At 42.8% G+C, this 21,071-nt stretch overlaps 1 protein-coding gene across 1 annotated transcript in view; it reads right to left on the bottom strand.

The window, feature by feature from the left end:
- Positions 1-21,071, bottom strand: part of LOC118222925 — a 243,830-nt gene that overhangs the window by 204,642 nt on the left and 18,117 nt on the right. The window contains exons 4-7 of the mRNA XM_035408864.1: positions 20,616-20,861; positions 6,128-6,373; positions 1,375-1,665; positions 722-967 (exon numbers count right to left, since the gene is read on the bottom strand). Of these exons, the coding sequence (XP_035264755.1) occupies positions 722-967; positions 1,375-1,665; positions 6,128-6,373; positions 20,616-20,861 (1,029 nt within the window). The remainder of the gene's footprint in view (positions 1-721; positions 968-1,374; positions 1,666-6,127; positions 6,374-20,615; positions 20,862-21,071) is intronic.

Below are 21,071 nucleotides of genomic sequence, written 5' to 3'. Positions count from 1 at the left end.
TCACGACAGAGGCACTTCCTAAAAACAAAGAAAAACAGAGCATGTTAGAAAAATATAAAAGACAAAGCTCAACCATTTTGATCTGACTATTGAAAGATGTATATAAATATATTTCTGTGTGTATGTATTTCTGACTTTAGAAGATGATTTATTTACTTCCCTGTGTTAATGAAATGGCAGTTAATGTGAAGTTGACTGGTTGCTCAGCAACAGCTGTCTCAGCTGACAGTGCTGGGGATGATTGGGGTCAGTAGTAATCAATGTACCCCAGTCATGTTTCAGAGACTGTAGGGTAGATGGGGCATCTGAGCATTTAACCCCTAGTAGGACCCCGGCAGTACCATAAACAGGGTCTTTACCCAGTACTCTATGATGTAGACCAGAGGGTGAAATTTGGGTTGAGGTCCCATGGAATTCACAGGATAGCACAGAAAATTCAACAGCGGCTGGTAACCCCAGGAGAACAGCAGAACATGAACAAATTGTAAATTAAGCAAGTGGGAAAAAATTGCAGTGTGCTTAACTCAAGTTAAAACCCTTAGACCACAGACCTGCATAGCAGCTGGAACAGCTACCCAAACCTGTGAACTGAGGATTAGGGGTGGACTACATAACAACTGGAACAGCTACCCAAACCTGTGAAATGAGCATTAGGGGTGGACTGTGGCAGCCAGGATGGCAGGCCTGTGCTCAGTCCCTACATCAGCTGAGTGGGCCTTACCTGGAGCAGGGAAGCAGCTCTTTACAGGAAGGACTGTTCTGCTCTCACCCACAGGGTTGTGCAGCACACAGGTGTAGATTGCATCAGAGCTCTCTGCTGCCTCTATCTTCAGCTGGGACCCTGGCTGGGGCTCTATGGCAGGCCCCTCCCACCTGTACTGAGAGCTTGGTCTGTCGCCCCCAGAGCACAGCAGGGTTACTGAGGGGCCGTTCACTTGGCAGGTGACTGCTGGTTTACCTACAGCGTCTACATGGAGAACAAAGGCTTGTGACCTCACAGCTAACTTTAGCATTGTCTTTCATGGATTAACACACCTGATCCACATGATCGAGTGATATAAAGCACTTTTTTACTGAAACACTTATGGTTGAGAACTCTGTGAAACTACAGGTATAACTTTTGTGTCATTTAGCGATATTCACACCCATAACCGTGTGGTTACAGACCGACTTGTGAAGCACTTTGAAATAATGAAAAAATGTCATGCTTCTACCTGCTTGGACAGACAAAAACATTTTTTTTATTGCCCCACAAAATGGTTGAAAGTGTATTTCAGTAGATAATGTATATATTTTTTATAACATACAGCTAAATTTTTTTGATGAAAGCCCACAATTAACTGGGATTTGGTCATTCAGTAAAAGCAAACTCACCAAACACTTTCACCGCCTGATGATGGTACACCAGCTCTCCCTTGATCTGCAGCTCACCATCATACTCCCCACTGTCAGCCTCTGTCAGATGTGTGAGGGTCAGGGCTCCCGTTGTGAGGTCCAGGATCGTCCGTCCTTTAAACTGTCCGTACTCAACCACCTTCTTCTGGTAAAATTCAACCACCTTATGATGATTCCGCTTCCACAAAATTTCCTCCAGGGGACCCTGAACATTAGGCTGTAGTGTGAAGTTCCCATTAGACTGGACAATGATGTCAGATGTGGCATCACCTGCAAGAAAGCCAGAGGCATTGATGTGGATGATTAACTGGATTAATTGAGTGCATGATGTGAAGCACAGTAAGTCTTTTAGAATTAATTAATTTTTCACTCATTTAAAAAAAATATAAAAACCATAGCCTGGGTACATTTTTCTAAAGAAAATGTTAACACAAAGTGTCTTAGTAAGGTGCTGGGCCAACAGAAGCCATAAGGACAGCTTCAGTGTGCCTTGGCATAAATTCTACACATCTCTGGAACTTTATTGGAGGGATAGAACGCTATTCTTACTAAAGATATGCCCTCATTTGGTGTTTTGGTGATGGTGGGCGAGCGCAAGGTCTAACACGTTGGTCCAAAATCTCCCATTGGTGCTTAATTGAGTTGAGACCCATATCTTCTCCTTGGCTTAGACAAAGAACTAGTTTCCTGGAGAGTAATTAGTTCCGTGTGAAGAAATTATGGAGCTTAACAGTGTTAGTTTTGAATGGACTTCAATGGGGAAACCTGCTTTTCGGCACCAGACTTACTAAACTGCAATACCTCGAGTAACCACTGGAGTCTATAAACAGAGAATGACTATCTCTGGTCCCCTGCCTTCTCTTCGCATCGCCTCTTACTTCTGAGGGCGTTCCTTTTATGTTCGCTTTCGTTTTTGAAGCGCGATTATTCATGTGGGCCAGTTTAAACCTTTTTGAAAACGTTTTCAGCCTCTGAAGTTTGCATTTGTTGTTTTGACGTCAGCACTGAAGACAGCTGTTATCACTGGGCGTCATGGATGACGAACTCTGGATGGATGACGAGCCTGTGTGTAGCAGCTGTGTTCCTGGTTTTTACTCTTAGTAGTTATAATAATATTCTAATTACCGGACATTAGGCTATTAATTCAGTCTCCAAGACAAATTATTTAAGCTAATGCAGGGGGTTGGGGCACACTGATATCCGTCTGTTCCCGTTTACTGCAATAACTGAAAGAGAATATGACAGTACAAACTAAATTAAGATGCAAATAATTTTACAAGCCTACGTGAACGTAATCTGATAAACCTACAGACACAGACAGTATCTCAATACTTCCCTTCTGTCAACATTTAACATTCTAAACGTAAAATATTACGGTAGCTGAAACATAAAGTCTCATTAAAGTCTTTCACTTTCACTTTTACACCTGTCTCAAGCCGCTTATGTGTATTGTCTTTGTCCTGATAAATCATTGACTCGCTCTGTAGATTCTGATACCTGATATCATAGTATCCCATATTTAAATTTGGACAAAATGTAGGCTATATTTAGTATGGCGTCTACATAGCCTAAATGTCTCTAAAATGTGCCCACTCGTAGAGTACACTAGAATATAACTCACGGGTACAAAGTCCCACAGTAATGTCAGAAACTCAGTGAAACAATCAAATACAAAACACGTAGGATCGCTCAACACTGTCCGCCGAGATCGCGGTCTAGGGCTCTTCCTCGGGCAGAAATCACACAGGATTCTATTAACCGCTCCAGGCGCAGCGCGGTTGAACAGCGGAGTTAAACGTATTTCTTTCGTAGTCAGTTGAGCCTACCGCATATTAATTTAGCATATTAGCAAGATAGTTAAACGTGTAACCTGTGAAAAAAAGGTTATCACTTGGAAACCATACTACGAATAACTACCAGAAGCGAGTTACAGTTCTTACCGAATGCGAAGTTCGCGAGGATAAAAAACAACGGCGTAGTGATTCTGTAGCGTGTGTCTGCCATTGCTCGCCTTCATAGTTCATACAGGCACATCTCCGGTGGAGGGCCTGATGTGAAAGTGAAAGCTTACTTGCGGGTTGGGAACCCCGGTTTTCCCAACGGTTATTTACTACTAGCATGCTATCCGGGATGGGGGTGGTCGTGCAGTTTAGTATTTCTTGACAAATAGGAATGGCGAGAAACATACGGCCATGTAGCCTACACACACGCTCTTACAAGGAGGAAACAAAACAAACAAACAGGCACTGAACAATTTGGGATTACAAAAAGCAACACATAATAACATTTGGACTTAGACATTAACTGAGAAGCAACGACAGAAGGTACATAAAAAAAACAGAATTAAAGAAAGCATTGTGGTAATATATTACAGTATTTTTTTAGGGGCATGAATAGGATGGAGAAGTTATATGAGTGCTCATGAGGATGTGAGTTAAGAATTTATATATATAGTACATTATAAAGTGCTTTAATTTAAGGACGTTTTGGGGAGTGTGAGGGGGTGAAAGGAGTGTGTGGAATGAATGTGTGAAATATTACAATCATATTAATCAAATTAATTAATAAATAAATACTGTTCTGCTACCCAACTGGTCAAAAATTTTTTTTTTTTTTTTTTAACTCAAAGTGAACTGCAAGTCATCACAGCATACTACTAGCAACCTATGGTGCCGCGGATGGCTGCCTCGGTGTGTTGACCAAAACAAATTCCTCGTATGTGTAAACCTACTTGGCAATAAAACCTGATTCTGATTCTGATTCTGACCTGTATTTAAGGCAGTCATGTTTGGTATGGTTATCTTCTAAAATTCATAACGAAGATCATGGAATAAAGTATATCTGATTATCTTGTTCAGCTAGTGGACGGAGTGTAGCACAGTGGGTAAGGAACTGGGCTTGTAACCGAAAGGTTGTAGGTTCGATTCCCGGGTAAGGACACTGCCGTTGTACCCTTGAACAAGGTACTTAACCGAATTTGCTTCAGTACATATCCAGCTGTATAAATGGATACAATGTAAAATGCTATGTAAAAGTTGTGTAAGTCGATCTGGATAACAGCGTCTGCTAAATGCCTGTAATGTAATAATGTAAAAGCTATATGACTATCCAACCTGATCTAATTTGGCAAATATTTTACTGAACCAATCGAAATCCACCCCCGATGGGAAGGGTGGAAGTGATATGAAGGTGTGTCCTCCAAACAGCCAATGATAGTGCAGACCTCAAACAGCCAATGACAGCTTAGACCTCCGAAACACCAGGCCATGGAGTTTAGCTAGACCACACCAGGGGCTGGGGCGTCTTCTCTTTCTTTTTTCTATTTTTCCCCTTCGTACCCGAGCCTTGGGGTACGGAGATTTTTTGGAATGCTACGGTAGCCGCGGTGTCTCTGCTGGATAAGCCTGAACAGCTGTGCTGTTGGACCCCGCTCTGGGACTGTGTGTCTACACCATGAAGTACTGACGGGTTCGTGTGTGGGGGAGTCCGTGGGGGAGACAGAAAAGTAAAAATACTGAAAATATAGCTGCTACTAGCCAAGACAAGTTCACACAGACACGTACATACACACACACACACACACACAGCGCAATAAAGTTTCAGTTCTTTAAATGATCTCCTATTTTCTTGGTCTTAGGAGCTTCTTTTCCTGTGTCTGCAGTTGTGACTCTGTACTGGAGCTGGTGCTAGATGGGGGGGGGGTGGATTTCAGGGGGTGGAGAGGAGAGGGGCTGGGCGGGGGACTGTGGAAGGTCTCCTCTTCAATTTCAGTTTTGGGTGGAGCAGCAGGTGGAGACTCAGGAGTGCTGAACGGGACAGTGCCAGAGGAGGGGTGTTTAGAGTCCCCCCCCTCAGTCTCCACTCCACTCTCTTTAGAATCTTCACCCTAATTTAGTGATTCTGTGGAGAAATGAAATGAAATATTGAACCTGATGTAAAGCAGGTGACTGGTTGTCAGGCTACCTGCTGCTTCTCTGTACTTACCTGTCTGACTCTCCTCCTGTGAAATTCCAGCACTCCCATCAGTCCATTTGTGCTGCTCAGTCAGGACAAAGGGACTACAGAACAAGGACAAGGACTACAGAAATCAGGACAGAGGCGCTTCCTAAAAACAAAGAAAAACAGAACATGTTAGAAAAATATAAAAGACAAAGCTCAACCATTTTGATCTCACTATTGAAAGATGTATATAAATATATTTCTGTGTGTATATATTTCTGACTTTAGAAGATGATTTATTTAGTTCCCTGTGTTAATGAAATGGCAGTTAAGTTGACTGGTTGCTCAGCAACAGCTGTCTCAGCTGACAGTGCTGGGGATGATTGGGGTCAGTAGTGATCAATGTGCCTCAGTCATGTTTCAGAGACTGTGGGGTAGATGGGGCAACTGAGCATTTAACCCCTAGTAGGACCCGACAGTACTGTAAACAGGGCCTTTACCCAGTACTCTATGATGTAGACCAGAGGGTGAAATTTGGGTGGAAGTCCCATGGAATTCACAGGATAGGATAGAAAATTCAGCAGAGGCTTGTAACCCCAGGTGAATGGCAGAATATGAAGAACTTCTTAATTGAGCGGGAAAAGAATAATTTCACACAGGCAAGTCATAAGGGGTGGACTACATAACAACTGGAACAGCTACTCAAACCTGTGAAATGAGCATTAGGGGTGGACTGTGGCAGCCAGGATGGCAGGCCTGTGCTCAGTCCCTACATCAGCTGAGTGGGCCTTACCTGGAGCAGGGAAGCAGCTCTTTACAGGAAAGTCTGTTCTGCTCTCACCCACAGGGTTGTGCAGCACACAGGTGTAGATTGCATCAGAGCTCTCTGCTGCCTCTATCTTCAGCTGGGACCCTGGCTGGGGCTCTATGGCAGGCCCCTCCCACCTGTACTGAGTGCTTGGTCTGTCGCCCCCAGAGCACAGCAGGGTTACTGAGGAGCCGTTCACTTGGCAGGTGACTGCTGGTTTACCTACAGCATCCACATGGAGAACAAAGGCTTGTGACATCACAGCTAACTTTAGCATTGTCTTTCATGGATAAACACACCTGACCCACATGATCGAGTGATATAAAGCGCTTTTTTACTGAAACACTAGGGTATGACTGTAGGGTCTCACATGCTATTCACTCCCATATCCTTCTGGTCACAGATTGTGAAAAAGTACTTCAAACATGCAAATTCACCGTCATTGTACCTCTGGGATCGCACAGAACGTCGAAGCCAAGGTCGCAAATTACATGCGCATGTGTAAGGCCCGGGCCACACCGCTTACCTCACGTGTGCGTGACGGTCGCGGAACCTCTTGCTTCTCATTTCGGCGCCCATGGTAACAGGTTAGAGCAGCCCACACAGCCTGCGTGAGACGCGCGTCTGAGGCGCGGCTTGAGCCTCGCTGCCGCGGCGCGTCATCTAGAGTTTCGGCGTGGAGCCTATTTTTCACGCGTGAGGCGCATGGTTCTCAGCAAAAATAGACAGTGAAAAGATCTGTTGATAGTCATATTGACATCATACCAGCAGCATTACATAACTGACACCTTCCACTATAGTTTCAATGTCTAGGCTATATCTGAATATGTCACAGGCTTGAAAAAAATGTGAAGAGGGATTGCTGTATATTTTTTATTTATTTATTTTTATTATTATTATTATTTATTTATTTATTTTTACAATTGAGCACAGGCTTCTTGACCTTTTTCTGTCTAAACTAAATATAAATTAAATTTATAATGAACTGAAGTCAAACATTTTATTATTGATGGCCATTATCAAAGGCAAACTCAATGTAGAAAGATAGGGCTGGCAGTAGCAGTGCCGCAGCAGCAACGCTGGCGATGTGGACACGCACATGCGTGCGAGCCGCAGCAGTTCAGTGAGGTAGCCGTCACGCACACGTGAGGTAAGCGGTGTGGCCCAGGCGTAAGAATTTAAAATGGAACTTCTTTTGGTCATTGTGTAAGAATGGGTTGTTGCATACTTGCTCCTGTTTGTTTGCATCGCGTCTTTAAAGGTAAGTACGAGTGATCTTGTTGAAGCGGATACTTTTTGTTATTTACCGCTGCGGTTATTGATAAATGCATTTTATGTTATTAACTAAATTCGCTACTTTTGTGTTCAGGCTGGTAACGTTTAATTTATTTTTCGGCATTTAATTTCTATATATCAACGCGTCAGAATTTATAAGTGCAACTGTCAAGACTTAGTTCTTGCACATGTGTATTTCATAGCTTGTGATTTTGTGTAGATAGGTTGGTTTGCCATCACTCTGTTAGACCTTATTTGATTGTTTCAAGTTGTAGGCCTAAATCTGATACGGCCATTTCATTTAGCCTACTATTGCGTGTTGGCTGATTCTTTGATTTGTAAATGGCTGAGCATTTCTATCACTGTTAAACATACTGTATACACAGCTTGAATTAAACTGTTGAATATTCACATTTTGTTTAGCATTTGGTTGTTTATTCGCTTTGATATTGAATGAATAAGTCATTGTTTGTTAGAATAGGCACATGTTCCGTTCTGCCGTTTCAGCGTGCCGGTTAATACTAACCTATTGTTTATAAATGCTAAAGTTTATTTCTTTGCATTCTGTCATTCATCTATATACTTTTCTTTATTCTGTAAAATATTGAATATGATTTGAAAACCAGTGAATATATTGTAAAAGTGTTTCTCCTGCTTGTTTATTTAGGTCCATGGTATAGCTACAAATTAACATGGTGTAAATTTAAAAGTGGATCAAATTCTTTATCTTCCCCTACCACACATGCACACACCTCCCATACAGGTGTGCTGTTTTTCTGGGATAGACCAACTTGTTATACAGGTTACAGGTGTGTGAGATGAACCTGTGTGACTCACACAGAGCAGGTTACAGGTGTGTGAGATGAACCTGTGTGACTCACACAGAGCAGGTTACAGGTGTGTGAGATGACCAGTGTGACTCACACAGAGCAGGTTACAGGTGTGTGAGATGACCTGTGTGACTCACACAGAGCAGGTTACAGGTGTGTGAGATGACCTGCGTGACTCACAGAGAGCACATTAACAGACTGCATCTGCTTTTCATTCCAGATTTTCAGTGACTCAGTTCAGGTGAGATTTTCAGTGACCTACAAAACGATTTACGATGTATTTCAGCTGCAACCATATCATTTTTTTTCACAGCATATGGCTAGATCTCTGTGATGAAAACCCACATTAGACTTTTCTGCAGGAGATTTATGACAGCAACATTAACTGGGTTGGGGTTCACAACCAGAGGAAAGAGATCAGTTAAAGATGTTTAGCATAGGTACGCATTATATTCCATTCCATCGGGGCGACATAGCTCAGGAGGTAAGACTGCTTGTCTGGCAGTCGGAGGGTTGCTGGTTCAAACCCCGCCCTGGGCATGTCGAAGTGTCCTTGAGCAAGACACCTAACCCCTAACCCCCAACTGCTCTGGCGAATGAGAGGCATCAATTGTAAAGCGCTTTGGATAAAAGCGCTATATAAATGCAGTCCATTTACCATTACAGGCATTTAGCTGACACTCTTATCCAGAGTGAATTACACACTTTTTACATAGCATTTACACTGCATCCATTTATACAGCTGGAGATATACTGAAGCAATGTAGGTTAAGTACCCTGCTCAAGGGTACATCGGCAGTGTCCTACCCAGGAATTGAACCCATTACCTTTCGGTTACAAGCCCAGTTCCTTATCCACTATGCTACACTGTACGCCCAATACTGGTGGAAGTTCCAAAAGTTGGGCCATTCTGTAGAAGCAAACTCACCAAACACTTTTACCATCTGACGATGGTGCACCAGCTCTCTCTTGATCTGTAGCTCACCAACATACTCCCCACTGTCAGCCTCTGTGAGATGTGTGAGGGTCAGGGCTCCCGTTGTGAGGTCCAGGGTCGTCCGTCCTTTAAACTTCCCGTAGTCAACCACCTCCTTCTGGTCAAATTCAACCACCTTATGATGATTCCACTTCCACAAAATCTCCTCCAGAGTACCCTGAACATTTGGCTGTAGTGTGAAGTTCCCATTAGACTGGACAATCATCTCAGGCGTGACATCACCTGCAAGAAAGTATATTAATACAAATCATGAGCAATTTTTTTTTTTTACTCTAATCTGAGCTAACAGGTTAGCAAGTATACAGATATGAAAATGATCAGAAGTTCCTTTGCTGGCACTAGTCCAGGACACCTGGCAAATATAACCCTTTCATAATGGAATTTTATGGTTCATTATTTTGCTCAGGGAAATGCTTTATTTATTTTTTGTGACCTAAATTTAATGAGACAGGGGGCCTCCTTTAAATTGCAGTGATCAGATATTGATTTTACAAACATAAATAGTGAGCACTCAAAAAAATCTGAAGAAAACCAGCGTCTGCACTGTCCAAAGAAGCTGGCTGAAAGGTGTCACACCCACAAGTGCTTAACTGCTGCAATTTCCAGGTAACTCCTCGTGTTGTGATTTACTTTGCACTGTGATTCTAAGCAAGCGCTTTTCCAAAGCAATGCTACCCATATTGTGCTACATTTGTTCAATGGACTAGTGCCACTTTTCTCCTCTTGCATATCATATCGTATTTGGTCTTTAAATGTTGCGCCACATCAAAGATACAAATCTATAAATCTCCAAGTGTATATAAAATCAATGGCATCACTTTAATCAGTGGATCACTGACAGATCTCCCCTTGCACTCTTCTCCACTGAAGCAGCAGGGCAGGGAGGAGCCTAATTTGTCCTTTGGATCCTGTAAGAAACCCCTTCCACACGCAGCGGAAGTATCTGATTGGTGAAGGAACGTGTGTAGTCTCACCTGGTGCTACTAGAACAGGAGTAATTTAATGATATCTCTATTATCTGACTCCAGAATAATGTTTTAACATTTCCTCTGTGCTAACAGTTATGCATAGGTGGAGGAGACTGCTTTCCGCCAGTAGTGTGGCTCCATACGGATCGCTGTCTATCATGGTAGGCGTGGACGTGCCTCTGGCTTGTGTAGCCTGCATAAATCCTGCTACAACACTAGTGTATAAGCAAGTGACTACGGGGTGCAGATGTCCTGAGTTCAAAACACAAAAAAACTATAAAATCAAAACACCAAGTCATCAAATGAAGACTCAATCATGACTGAACAGGACATTGATGATCCTGCTTACACTATCTCTGTAAGCATACCACACCGGGTCAACCCTTGTATCTGGCTGAGCACTGACCCATAGGTATCAAGATTTAGTCAGCACCCAGCACCCAGCACCCAGCACCCAGCACCAAAGACACCAACTTCTTCTGCATGTCATCAGCTTTCCAACAATACAAAGCATGACTTTATTATGGAGACCCAAAGGTTTACATAATGCTGATCCAGTAGGATGTTTTCAGCATTGTCTCTCACAACAGGCCGACTCCCTCTCAGCACAGTAAACAGTCTATTTCACTCTGAGGGTCTATTTTACTCTGAGGCAGACTTCTGTGAGCTGCCCTACAGTCCACTACCAGCCAAATTACTAACGGAACTGTGACTGGTATGTGGCGTGCCTGTGCTTAACCTTCGTTAACTGGCCTTGTTAGCCTCTGGTTTTGTACCCAACCCCTTGACAGTTTAGTTTCTGTCATCAAGGCCCTGGTGCAAAAGCCTAATTTTAAACCCTGAAATCCTAAAAAAAAACTACAGACCTATCTCCATTCTCCTCTTCTAATATACTTGAGAAGACTGCAGTGTAGTGACCTCTGGGTTAACGTCACTTTGGAATCATCAAGTTTAAAGTGAATCTTAAACGACACACCACATTTTACCCATGATCTGCCCATTTACAGAACAACGTTAGAATGAAGCCTGAGTTGACGGATACCGACAGCCTACAGACGCAGCTAGCAGCTGCTCATCCCTCCTGTCTACACCCATCGTTCTAAATTTAATAAATTACAAATAAATAAAATAAAATACAAATGTCTCGTTTAAGTGTTTTACGCCCATGTTGCTGTAATCGGTCTCAATCTGTTTACCTATGATGGCAATTTGTCCTGACAAATCATTAACTCGCGGAGCGGTTTCTGTTTCCGGATATCATGTATGTGGCAACATGTATGTTTACTGTGTCGTTCACATGCAGTCCGTGTCTCTGTAAATGTGTTCACTCCTTGAGAGTTCGCCAGAATATAGGCCCAATATTAAAAAACAAAACAAAACAAAAAAAAACAAAAAACCTATTCACAGCTAGAAGGTTCCATGGTACTATCAGAAACTCTATAACAAGGTCAAAGCTTCCACTCATAACAGGTAGGGTCGCTGAACACTGTCCGCAGCGTCAGCGGTCATAGGCTCTTCCTCAGGCAGAAATCACTCAGGATTCTAACGGCTCTAACTGTAAAAGAGCAGTGCGTGGAACAGAGTCAAGTTCAGCGAATTCGGCTCGTAGTTTACAGCCTATGTCGTTGTTTTAGTTTATATAGATTAATGTGGCATATGAACTAGATAATTAAATGTTACCTCTGAAAAAGGTTCTGACGTAAAACACACAGAACGGATAATTACCGAAACGATTTAGGAAAACAGTTCTCACCAAATTTGAAGTTCGCGAAGATAAATAACGCCGTTGTGATTCTGAAGTGCTTGTCTGCCATTGCTCACCTTCATAGTGGACTTTAGATTTATGAACACACCTTAGTGGGCAGGACCGAAAGTGAAAGCAGTGCGCTTTTGTCCACAACCCTTATTTGTTATAACCGTGTAAATATCAGAAGAATCCAAATAATATCCACAAGGAGCCCAATACTTAACAGCGCCTGTTTAATCTTAGCATGGGAAAATGGGAATGTATTGTCACATAAGGGGACACTTAAATAAGTCAATAAATAAATAAACTCTATTATATGTTACAATGAAGATCACATGTTAAGTCAAAATAAAATCAATTTTATTTGTAAAGTGTTTTTTCTATTATTACATATTTGTCAAACTGCATGGTTTCAGATCTTTAGACAAAACGTAATATTAGACAAAGTGACGCTGAGTAAACAGAAAATCATTTTTAAAATTATTTAATTTATTTAATGAAAACAGTTTCAAACACCCATATCACCCATGTGAGAAAGGAATTGCTCCCTTAGTTATTCAACCAACCAATTATCCAAATCTAATTGAGAATCAGTTTCAGCTGATTGAACACAGCCAGGCTTGATTGCAGCCAACCCTGTGGAATCTAAACTCATATTGAACCTTACCATCAGAGTGAAGTAGTCACCACAAGTTTCTACAAGCACACTGCCACAATCAAAGGAAATTCCAAAGAGATGAGAAAAAAGTTGTTGAAATATATCAGTCTGAAAAGGGTTACAAAGCCATTTCTAAGGCTCTGGGACTTTGCCTAAATACAAGGAGAGCCGTATCTCCAAATGGAGAACACTTGGAACACTGGTGAATCTTCCCAGGACTGACCAGCTGGCCAAAATTTCTCCAAGGGTGCAGTGACAACTCATTAAGGAAGTCCCAAAATATCCCAGTAGAACATCCAAAGAACTACAGGCCTCTCTAGCCTCAGCTAAAGTCAGTGTTCATGACTTCACAGTAAGACGGAGACTGGGCAAAAATGGGATTCATGGGAGAGGAGCAAGGTAGAAGCCACTGCTATCCAAGTGAAACATCATTGTTGGTCTTACATTAGCAAAAAAATGCACCTGGATAATCTCCAAGGCTTTTGGGATAATGTTTTATGGGCAGATCAGTCAAAGGTGGAACCTTTTGGACGACAAGGGTCCCATTATGTGTGGCCTAAAGTAAATACAGCATTTCACAGTCAGATCATCGTACCAACAGCCAAACATGATGGTGGTAGTGTGATGGTGCGTGGATAATTTGCTGCCTTGGGACCTGGACGACTTGCCATTATTTAAGGAACCATGAATTTTGCTCTATACCAGAAAATACTTAAGGAGAATGACCCATCATCTGTTTAAGAGCTGAAGCATAATTGGGTTATGGAGCAAAACAATGATACACAACATAAAAGCAAGTCCACATCTGCATGGCTGAAAATTTACATTTTGGAGTGGCCTTGTCAAAGTTTTGACTTGAACCAAATCGAGATTCTGTGGCAGGACCTAAAACGAGCAGTTCCTGCTCGAAAATCTAACAATTTGTCCTCAATTAAAGCAGTTCTGCAAGGAAGAGTGAGCAAAAATTCCTCCACAGAAATTTGAAAGACTGATATCAAATTATAGGAAGTGTTTGGTTGCAGTTATTGCTGCTAATTGTGGTGCGACCAGTTATTAAGTTTAAAGTGGCAATTACTTTTTCACATGGATGATATGGGTGTTTGGTTACTTTTTTCATTAAATAAATAAAATAATAATTTAAATGTGTTTTGTGTTTAGTCAAGTTCCCTTTGTCTAATACTATATTTTGTCTTAAGATCTGAAACCATTCTGTGTGAAAAATATACATTAATAAAGAAAATGAGGCTGCTGTGCTTTGAAGTGAGAAAAATGAAATATGCTATTTCTTATGGTGGGCATGCTCCAAAATATTTAGACCTCCAAAAACAGTGCTTCACTTGAACTTCACTTGAACACCCAAGCCACTCACATCATCCAAGAACTATAAACACTAACACACACACATGCACCCACACGCGCACACACACCCACACGCACGCAGACACGCATATGCGCACGCGCACACACAGACACACACACGGGCGCGCACACACGCACCCACACGCTGACACACGCACCCACACGCACACACACGCACACACACACAGACACACATACACACACACGAGCAGACACACACCCACACGCGCACACACACGCATATGCGCATACAGACACACATACATACACACACGCAGACACACACACACACACACACACAGACAAACACAGACACACATACATACACACACGCAGACACACACACAGACGCACACATACACACACTCACGCAGACACACACACACAGACAAACACACATGTTTATATTTCCAGGCACATTTAGGTTGTTGTTTAGGCCTGTAATGTTATGACCGCAGCGCCCATGTTTGGTCTTCAATTAAAATCTGAATAGCAATTACAGTATGTCACCACTAGATGGGAGTGTTGGGTAAAGATTGGCATATCAGCTGTGCAGTCTGATTTTTCCTCATGAAGACTGCCACTGCACGTTATAGCATTCTGGAGCAGTCTTGACTGTGCATAGTAATTATAAGTACAGTAAAAGTAAAAAAACCACACATTACCAAAACATCTACTTTACCTGAATAAACACATTGAAAATTTTTGTGTTGAAACATGTATTTGCTATTTCATGTTTGATTTTTGGTGGGATTGAACAAATCAGTTGCTTGTTTACATTGTATATTTTGGACATGAACTCAAAATCAGTTCATTCCTTGTGACCCAATTCACAGGCATTGTTTGGTTTATGCCCCTTGCCCCTTGTGTCAAAGCCTATTTCCTGTCTGTTTTAACTGCAGCCCTGTCTCATTCTCTCTGACTCTGCCTGGACTCCATGTGTTTGTGATCTATGAGCCAGATGTGAGCATCATCCTGAATGCAGCAATCCTGCTCTGCCTCTAGCATGTATTAGAGGAACAATCATGTGGAGAAACAATCATATCTCCAGTGGAAAGATATTCGGCTCACACTGGAAGGTATTCGGCTCCTTAGAACCTTCTCATCTGCATGAGGGGGCTGTGGTGTGGAGCTGCGTGAGGGGGCTGTGGTGTGGAGCTGCATGAGGGAGCTGTGGTGTGTAGCTGCATGAGGAGGCTGTAGTGTGGAGCTGCGTGAGGGGGCTGTGGTTCGGAGCTGCATGAGGGGGCTGTGGTTCGGAGCTGCATGAGGGGGCTGTGGTTCGGAGCTGCATGAGGGGGCTGTGGTTCGAAGCTGCATGAGGGGGCTGTGGTGTGGAGATGCGTGAGGGGGCTGTGGATCAAAGCTGCATGAGGGGGCTGTGGTGTGGAGATGCGTGAGGGGGCTGTGGTGTGGAGCTCCATACACCTACCAGGTTCTTCTCAGGGGTGCAGCAGTGTCCACTATTTTCACTAAGCAGGAGAGATGAGGGCTTGCGTATTACAGTGAGATTTAAATTACCGCTTGCCTAAATCCACCGGTGAGTGAGACGACATCGATGAGTGAAGGTGCTCGTCACAGCACTAATCTGGCCTGTGTGCAGGGCCTACTGGAGTTAGACAGCGCTGTGTTCTGCAGCTGGGATGTACAGAGGATGGCAAGACAGAGCGGAGGGTCTTTGGGCTTTATGTGGTCAAAAGGCATGAAGTACAGGTAGGGTTGTGGAACAACTGGCTCCCCTATTGGTCAGATGGAATAGACTCTCCTTACAGTGTATACCTACTGTACATGAGAATAACAAAATACATTTCAAATAGATAACAATACAAAACAAGGCATGGAATATTATAGAATGAATAAAAATAAAATAATAATGATATAAGACCAATAATGATTCAATTTAATAGAAAATACAATACCCACAATAACAAACAATTTCTTCTTAACTGGTTCTGCTAATACATAGATTCATTTCTTCATAATTGTGGGCTTCAGTATACACAAGTGACAGGGGCTGCACTGGTGCACATCACACACTATAATCTACAGATCATGAAAGAGAAATGAGAAGGATTAGCACAGAAACACCTCCATATCTGGCCAAAAGGAGTTAAACACAGAACAGAACACAGTGGTGGGGTGTGGCTACAATACGACTGGCTCCCCTGATAAAAAAGTGAAAATAAATTATAGCTGCTGCTGCTAGCCAAAAAAAAAGTATAGCACCAGTTAGCTAGATTAGATAAACTCCTGAGGAAAGTCTGTTTTTATCTACTATTTACATGGAAATTAGACTCCAGAATATTGCAGGTGTTACAAGGTATGAGCCGGATATTAATTACAGCTTCATATGGCAGATGCAGATGTACTAACACACACACACAGAAACAGAGCGCAAAACACATACCAGGTGCAGATGTGTAAATAAAAAAAGGAAGGGATCTGGTTAAATTCATACATTTTACATCCATTAAAAAACCTGCTTGTGTCTTACGCACTGTAGCACCGCTCAGAGTTCAGTTTCAGGTCTTTAAATGATCTCCTGTGTTCTCAGGCTTAGGAGCTGCTTTTCCTGTGTTTTTCAGTCTTTTCATCTTGTGTCATGTGACTCAGTGCCCCGCTGTCCTGTGTCTCTCCCTCCTGTGTGCACTGGGACAGTCCTGCTCAAGGGTTTGGGGCTGTAGGGGGTTTCGGGGGCTTTAACTGGAAGGGGGGAGGGTGGGACTTCTATCCTGTGAATCCTTCCTCTCCTCTCTCCCTCTCTTCTTCTCTTCCTCTGCCTCAGAGGTGCTGTTGGGCTCCAGATTTGGGCCTGATGTTGGGCTTTCCTCTGCACAGCAGGACTCCTCACTCACCCCAGTTTAGGGGGGTGGGGAGGAGAGGGGCTGGATGGGGGAGTGTGGAAGGTCTTCTCTTCATTTTCTGTTTTGGGTGGAGCAGCAGGTGGAGACACAGGAGTGCTGAACGGGACAGTGCCAGAGGAGGGGTGTTTAGAGTTCCCCCCCTCAGTCTCCACTCCTCTCTCTTCAGAATCTTCACCCCGATTTAGTGATTCTGTGGAGAAATTAAATAAAATATTAAACCTGATGTAAAGCAGGTGATTGACTGGCAGGTTACATGCTGCTTCTCTGTACTTACCTGTCTGACTGTCCTCCTGTGAAATTCCAGCACTCCCATCAGTCCCTTTGTGCTGCTCAGTCAGTGCTGTCTTCTGATCCTCATCATGCATCTTAAATGGGATAAACCAGCCTGCAACCTGCTTTACTGCAGAAACAGAGAAAATAACGTACATTTTCTGTACCTATAGGGTACCACCCCTGTGACACATGTTTGTACCTTTTTAGACACTTTTCAGAACCCTTCGTTCTGAAAGTGCACTTTATTCATTGCTGTAGTCTATCTCAGCTCAAATATATTCTGTACTCAGTTTACTGTTCCCTTATTCTCACCATGATCTCCTGCTCTCTCATTCTCTCTCTCTGTCACACACACACGCACGCACGCATGCAGAGACTGAGCAACAACTGCACCTGCATATAACAGAATCACCAGGAACAGCTGAGTCTCTACTCTCAGTCAGATGTGTGTTCTGATGCTCATCACAGGTCTTACCTGCGTCTGGCCAGTTTCCATAGTGTCCTACATCAGCCGTAGCACTTCCTGTAGAAACAGAGGAAATAAGGCTGTGTGTGCTGAGTACGGTACAAATGCCAGGAGGCTCACAGGTGAATATCTGATCCAGCTTTACATCAAGGCCAGGATTCAATCCCCATTTGTTCTTACTGCTCACACAGAATAATGCAAGGGATATTTTTTATCTTAACCAATACAGTTTAATAAATTCAAAATATTCACCCTGAATTAATCTTTCTATGGAGAAATAAAATAAATCTACCTAAATAAATCTACCTGTGAATGTATCTGAGCAGCAAGTGCACCTGCCCACAAGAGAATGAGCAGGAGCAGCTGCCTGAGTCTGTCACTGAGAATGTTACCTGCTGCTTCTCTGTACTTACCTGTCTGACTGTCCTGTGAAACTCCAGCACTCCCATCAGGTGTTTTGTGTGCTGCACCCTCATCAGTGCTTGGACCCTGTCTCTGAATATCCTCCTCTTCTGCTGCTGCTGCTCTTTCTGTTTCCTCTTCCTGGTCCTGACTCTGTACTGGAGCTGGTGCTGGATGGGGGGGAGAATTAGGGGGGTGGGGAGGAGAGGGGCTGGATTCGAGAGGGTGGATTGTGTCCTCTTCATTTTCTGTTTTGGGTGGAGCAGCAGGTGGAGACTCAGGAGCGCTGAACGGGACAGTGCCAGAGGAGGGGTGTTTAGAGTTCCCCCCCTCAGTCTCCACTCCTCTCTCTTCAGAATCTTCAGCCTGATTTAGTGATTCTGTGGAGAAATGAAATAAAATATTAAACCTGATGTAAAGCAGGTGACTGATTGGCAGGTTGCCTGCTGCTTCTCTGTACTTACCTTTCTGACTCTCCTCCTGTGAAATTCCAGCACTCCCATCAGTCCCTTTGTGCTGCTCAGTCAGTGCTGTCTTCTGATGCTCATCATGGGTCTTATCTGGGCTCGTCATGTTCTCATACTGCTTCACTGTTTTCCAAACTTGTACTGTAGATACAAAGGAAATATGGCTGTGTGTGCTGAGTACAGTACAAATGCCAGGAGGCTCACAGGTGAATATCTGATCCTGCTTTACATCAAGGCCAGGATTCAATCCCCATGTTTCCTCACTGTTCACACAATAATTCATGTAATGCAGTTATATTTGGTCTTCACCTTCACAATTTGGCAAATTCAAAGTAAAGGTTTAGCACTTTATACTTAAATTCTGACCCAAAATGAAGGATAAGTGTTGACTTTTGTGAATGGGGATAGAAAATGTATGGTTAGTCACTTGTTGGACACATGCAAAAGGTTTATATGATAAATTATCTAATTAATCATCTAAAATACTTAACGGTCAACAGTTAAGGGTCAAGCCGACTCAAGAAATTTCTAATTTAATTCATGGCTTGAAAAATGTCCACAATGTTTTATGGGTATTTCACAATTTATTTCCTTTCCTGAACTGGCTGAACTGCAGGGTAATTGATCCCAACCCTGAAACAGAGGCATTTCAGTACTGCTGTTTCATTATGAGACACATTTCTGTTCAGCGCAGAGTTAATTCTGCCTTACCTGGAGTTACCTCAACATTTTCAGTGTCTGCTGGTAATAGCTGTTGTCTTTCTGTTTCAAAAGAAATGTTTCACAGATTTAGTTTATTATCTAGTTTTACCAGCAGCACGCCTACTTTTGAAGTTTATGAATAGGAATACATCAGATTTTAATACATTTGTCATTGAGTACTGTATAGGCATACATTGTATAGATGTTAATTTTTTGGAGGAATCCTGCAGCTGCAGTGTTTTAAGTTCGGAGATAAAGTACCAGAGGGAGTGATGTCATCACCTGCAGCTCTAAGGCCAGAGTGAATAACACTGTTCTGCAGCTCACCATTTACTGCAGCTTCAGAGTCTCTCTCTCCCAGTCTTGTCTTTTCTACAATATATGATATGAAATATTATTCAATACTCATCGTGCTTCACAGTAGCATCATCATAGTCACCACCATCATTTCTACAGCTTACCCCCAGATTGAGCTTCCATGTCCTCTTCATTTTGTCTTTCTACAATGTAAAATATGATTTTTATTATTATTAGTCCTGGGTGTAGTAGCGCTAATGTATGAGCTTTCAGTCCCACAGTATTGGAGAGCTTGTGCTCATTTTATGGAGACAACAGGAGTGCAGCCCTACTGAATCCAGTCCTGAGTAACTGCTCCAGAAACAGCAGGATCTGTATATGGATGCGTTTATTAATATCATTTCATGTGTTATTTGAAAAGACTCTTACTTTTGTAGAATTTCTTGTAGTAAAATAAAAGCAATCCCACAATGATGAAGAGGAGGAGGACAATGACTACAGAAACAATGACAGAGGCGCTTCCTAAAAACATAAAGAAAAACAGAACATGTTAGAAAAATATAAAAGAAAAAGCTCAACCATTTTGATCTGATTATTGAAAGATGTATATAAATATATTTCTGTATTTCTGACTTTAGAAGATGATTTATTTAGCTCCCTGTGTTAATGAAATGGCAGTTAATGTGAAGTTGACTGGTTGCTCAGCAACAGCTGTCTCCGCTGACAGTGCTGGGGATGATTGGGGTCAGTAGTAATCAGTGTGTCCCAGTCATGTTTCAGAGACTGTGGGGTAGATGGGGCAACTGAGCATTTAACCCCTAGTAGGACTCCGACAGTACCGTAAACAGGGCCTTTACCCAGTACTCTATGATGTAGACCAGAGGGATAAATTTGGGTGGAAGTCCCATGGAATTCACAGGATAGCACAGAAAGGCTGGTAACCCCAGGAGAACAGCAGAACATGAACAAATTTTAAATTATGCAAGTGGAAAAAAAATTGAAGCGTGATTAACTCAAATTAAAAACTCTGGTTAAAAGCCTTAAACTACAGACCTGCATTGCAACTGGAACAGCTACCCAAACCTGTGAAATTAGTATTAGGGGTGGACTGTGGCAGCCAGGATGGCAGGCCTGTGCTCAGTCCCTACATCAGCTGAGTGGGCCTTACCTGGAGCAGGGAAGCAGCTCTTTACAGGAAAGTCTGTTCTGCTCTCACCCACAGGGTTGTGCAGCACACAGGTGTAGATTGCATCAGAGCTCTCTGCTGCCTCTATCTTCAGCTGGGACCCTGGCTGGGGCTCTATGGCAGGCCCCTCCCACCTGTACTGAGTGCTTGGTCTGTCGCCCCCAGAGCACAGCAGGGTTACTGAGGAGCCGTTCACTTGGCAGGTGACTGCTGGTTTACCTACAGCATCTACATGGAGAACAAAGGCTTGTGACCTCACAGCTAACTTTAGCATTGTCTTTCATGGATTAGCACACCTGACCCACATGATCAACTTATATAAAGCTCTTTTTTACTGAATCACTTATGGTTGAGAACTCTGTGAAACTACAGGTATAACTTTTGTGTCATTTAGCGATATTCACGCCCATAACTGTATGGTTACAGACCGACTTGTGA

Source organism: Anguilla anguilla, chromosome 3, assembly GCF_013347855.1.
Source record: "Anguilla anguilla isolate fAngAng1 chromosome 3, fAngAng1.pri, whole genome shotgun sequence".
In the NCBI taxonomy this organism is placed as follows: domain Eukaryota; kingdom Metazoa; phylum Chordata; class Actinopteri; order Anguilliformes; family Anguillidae; genus Anguilla; species Anguilla anguilla.
This window is presented reverse-complemented; position numbering and strand designations above follow the sequence as displayed.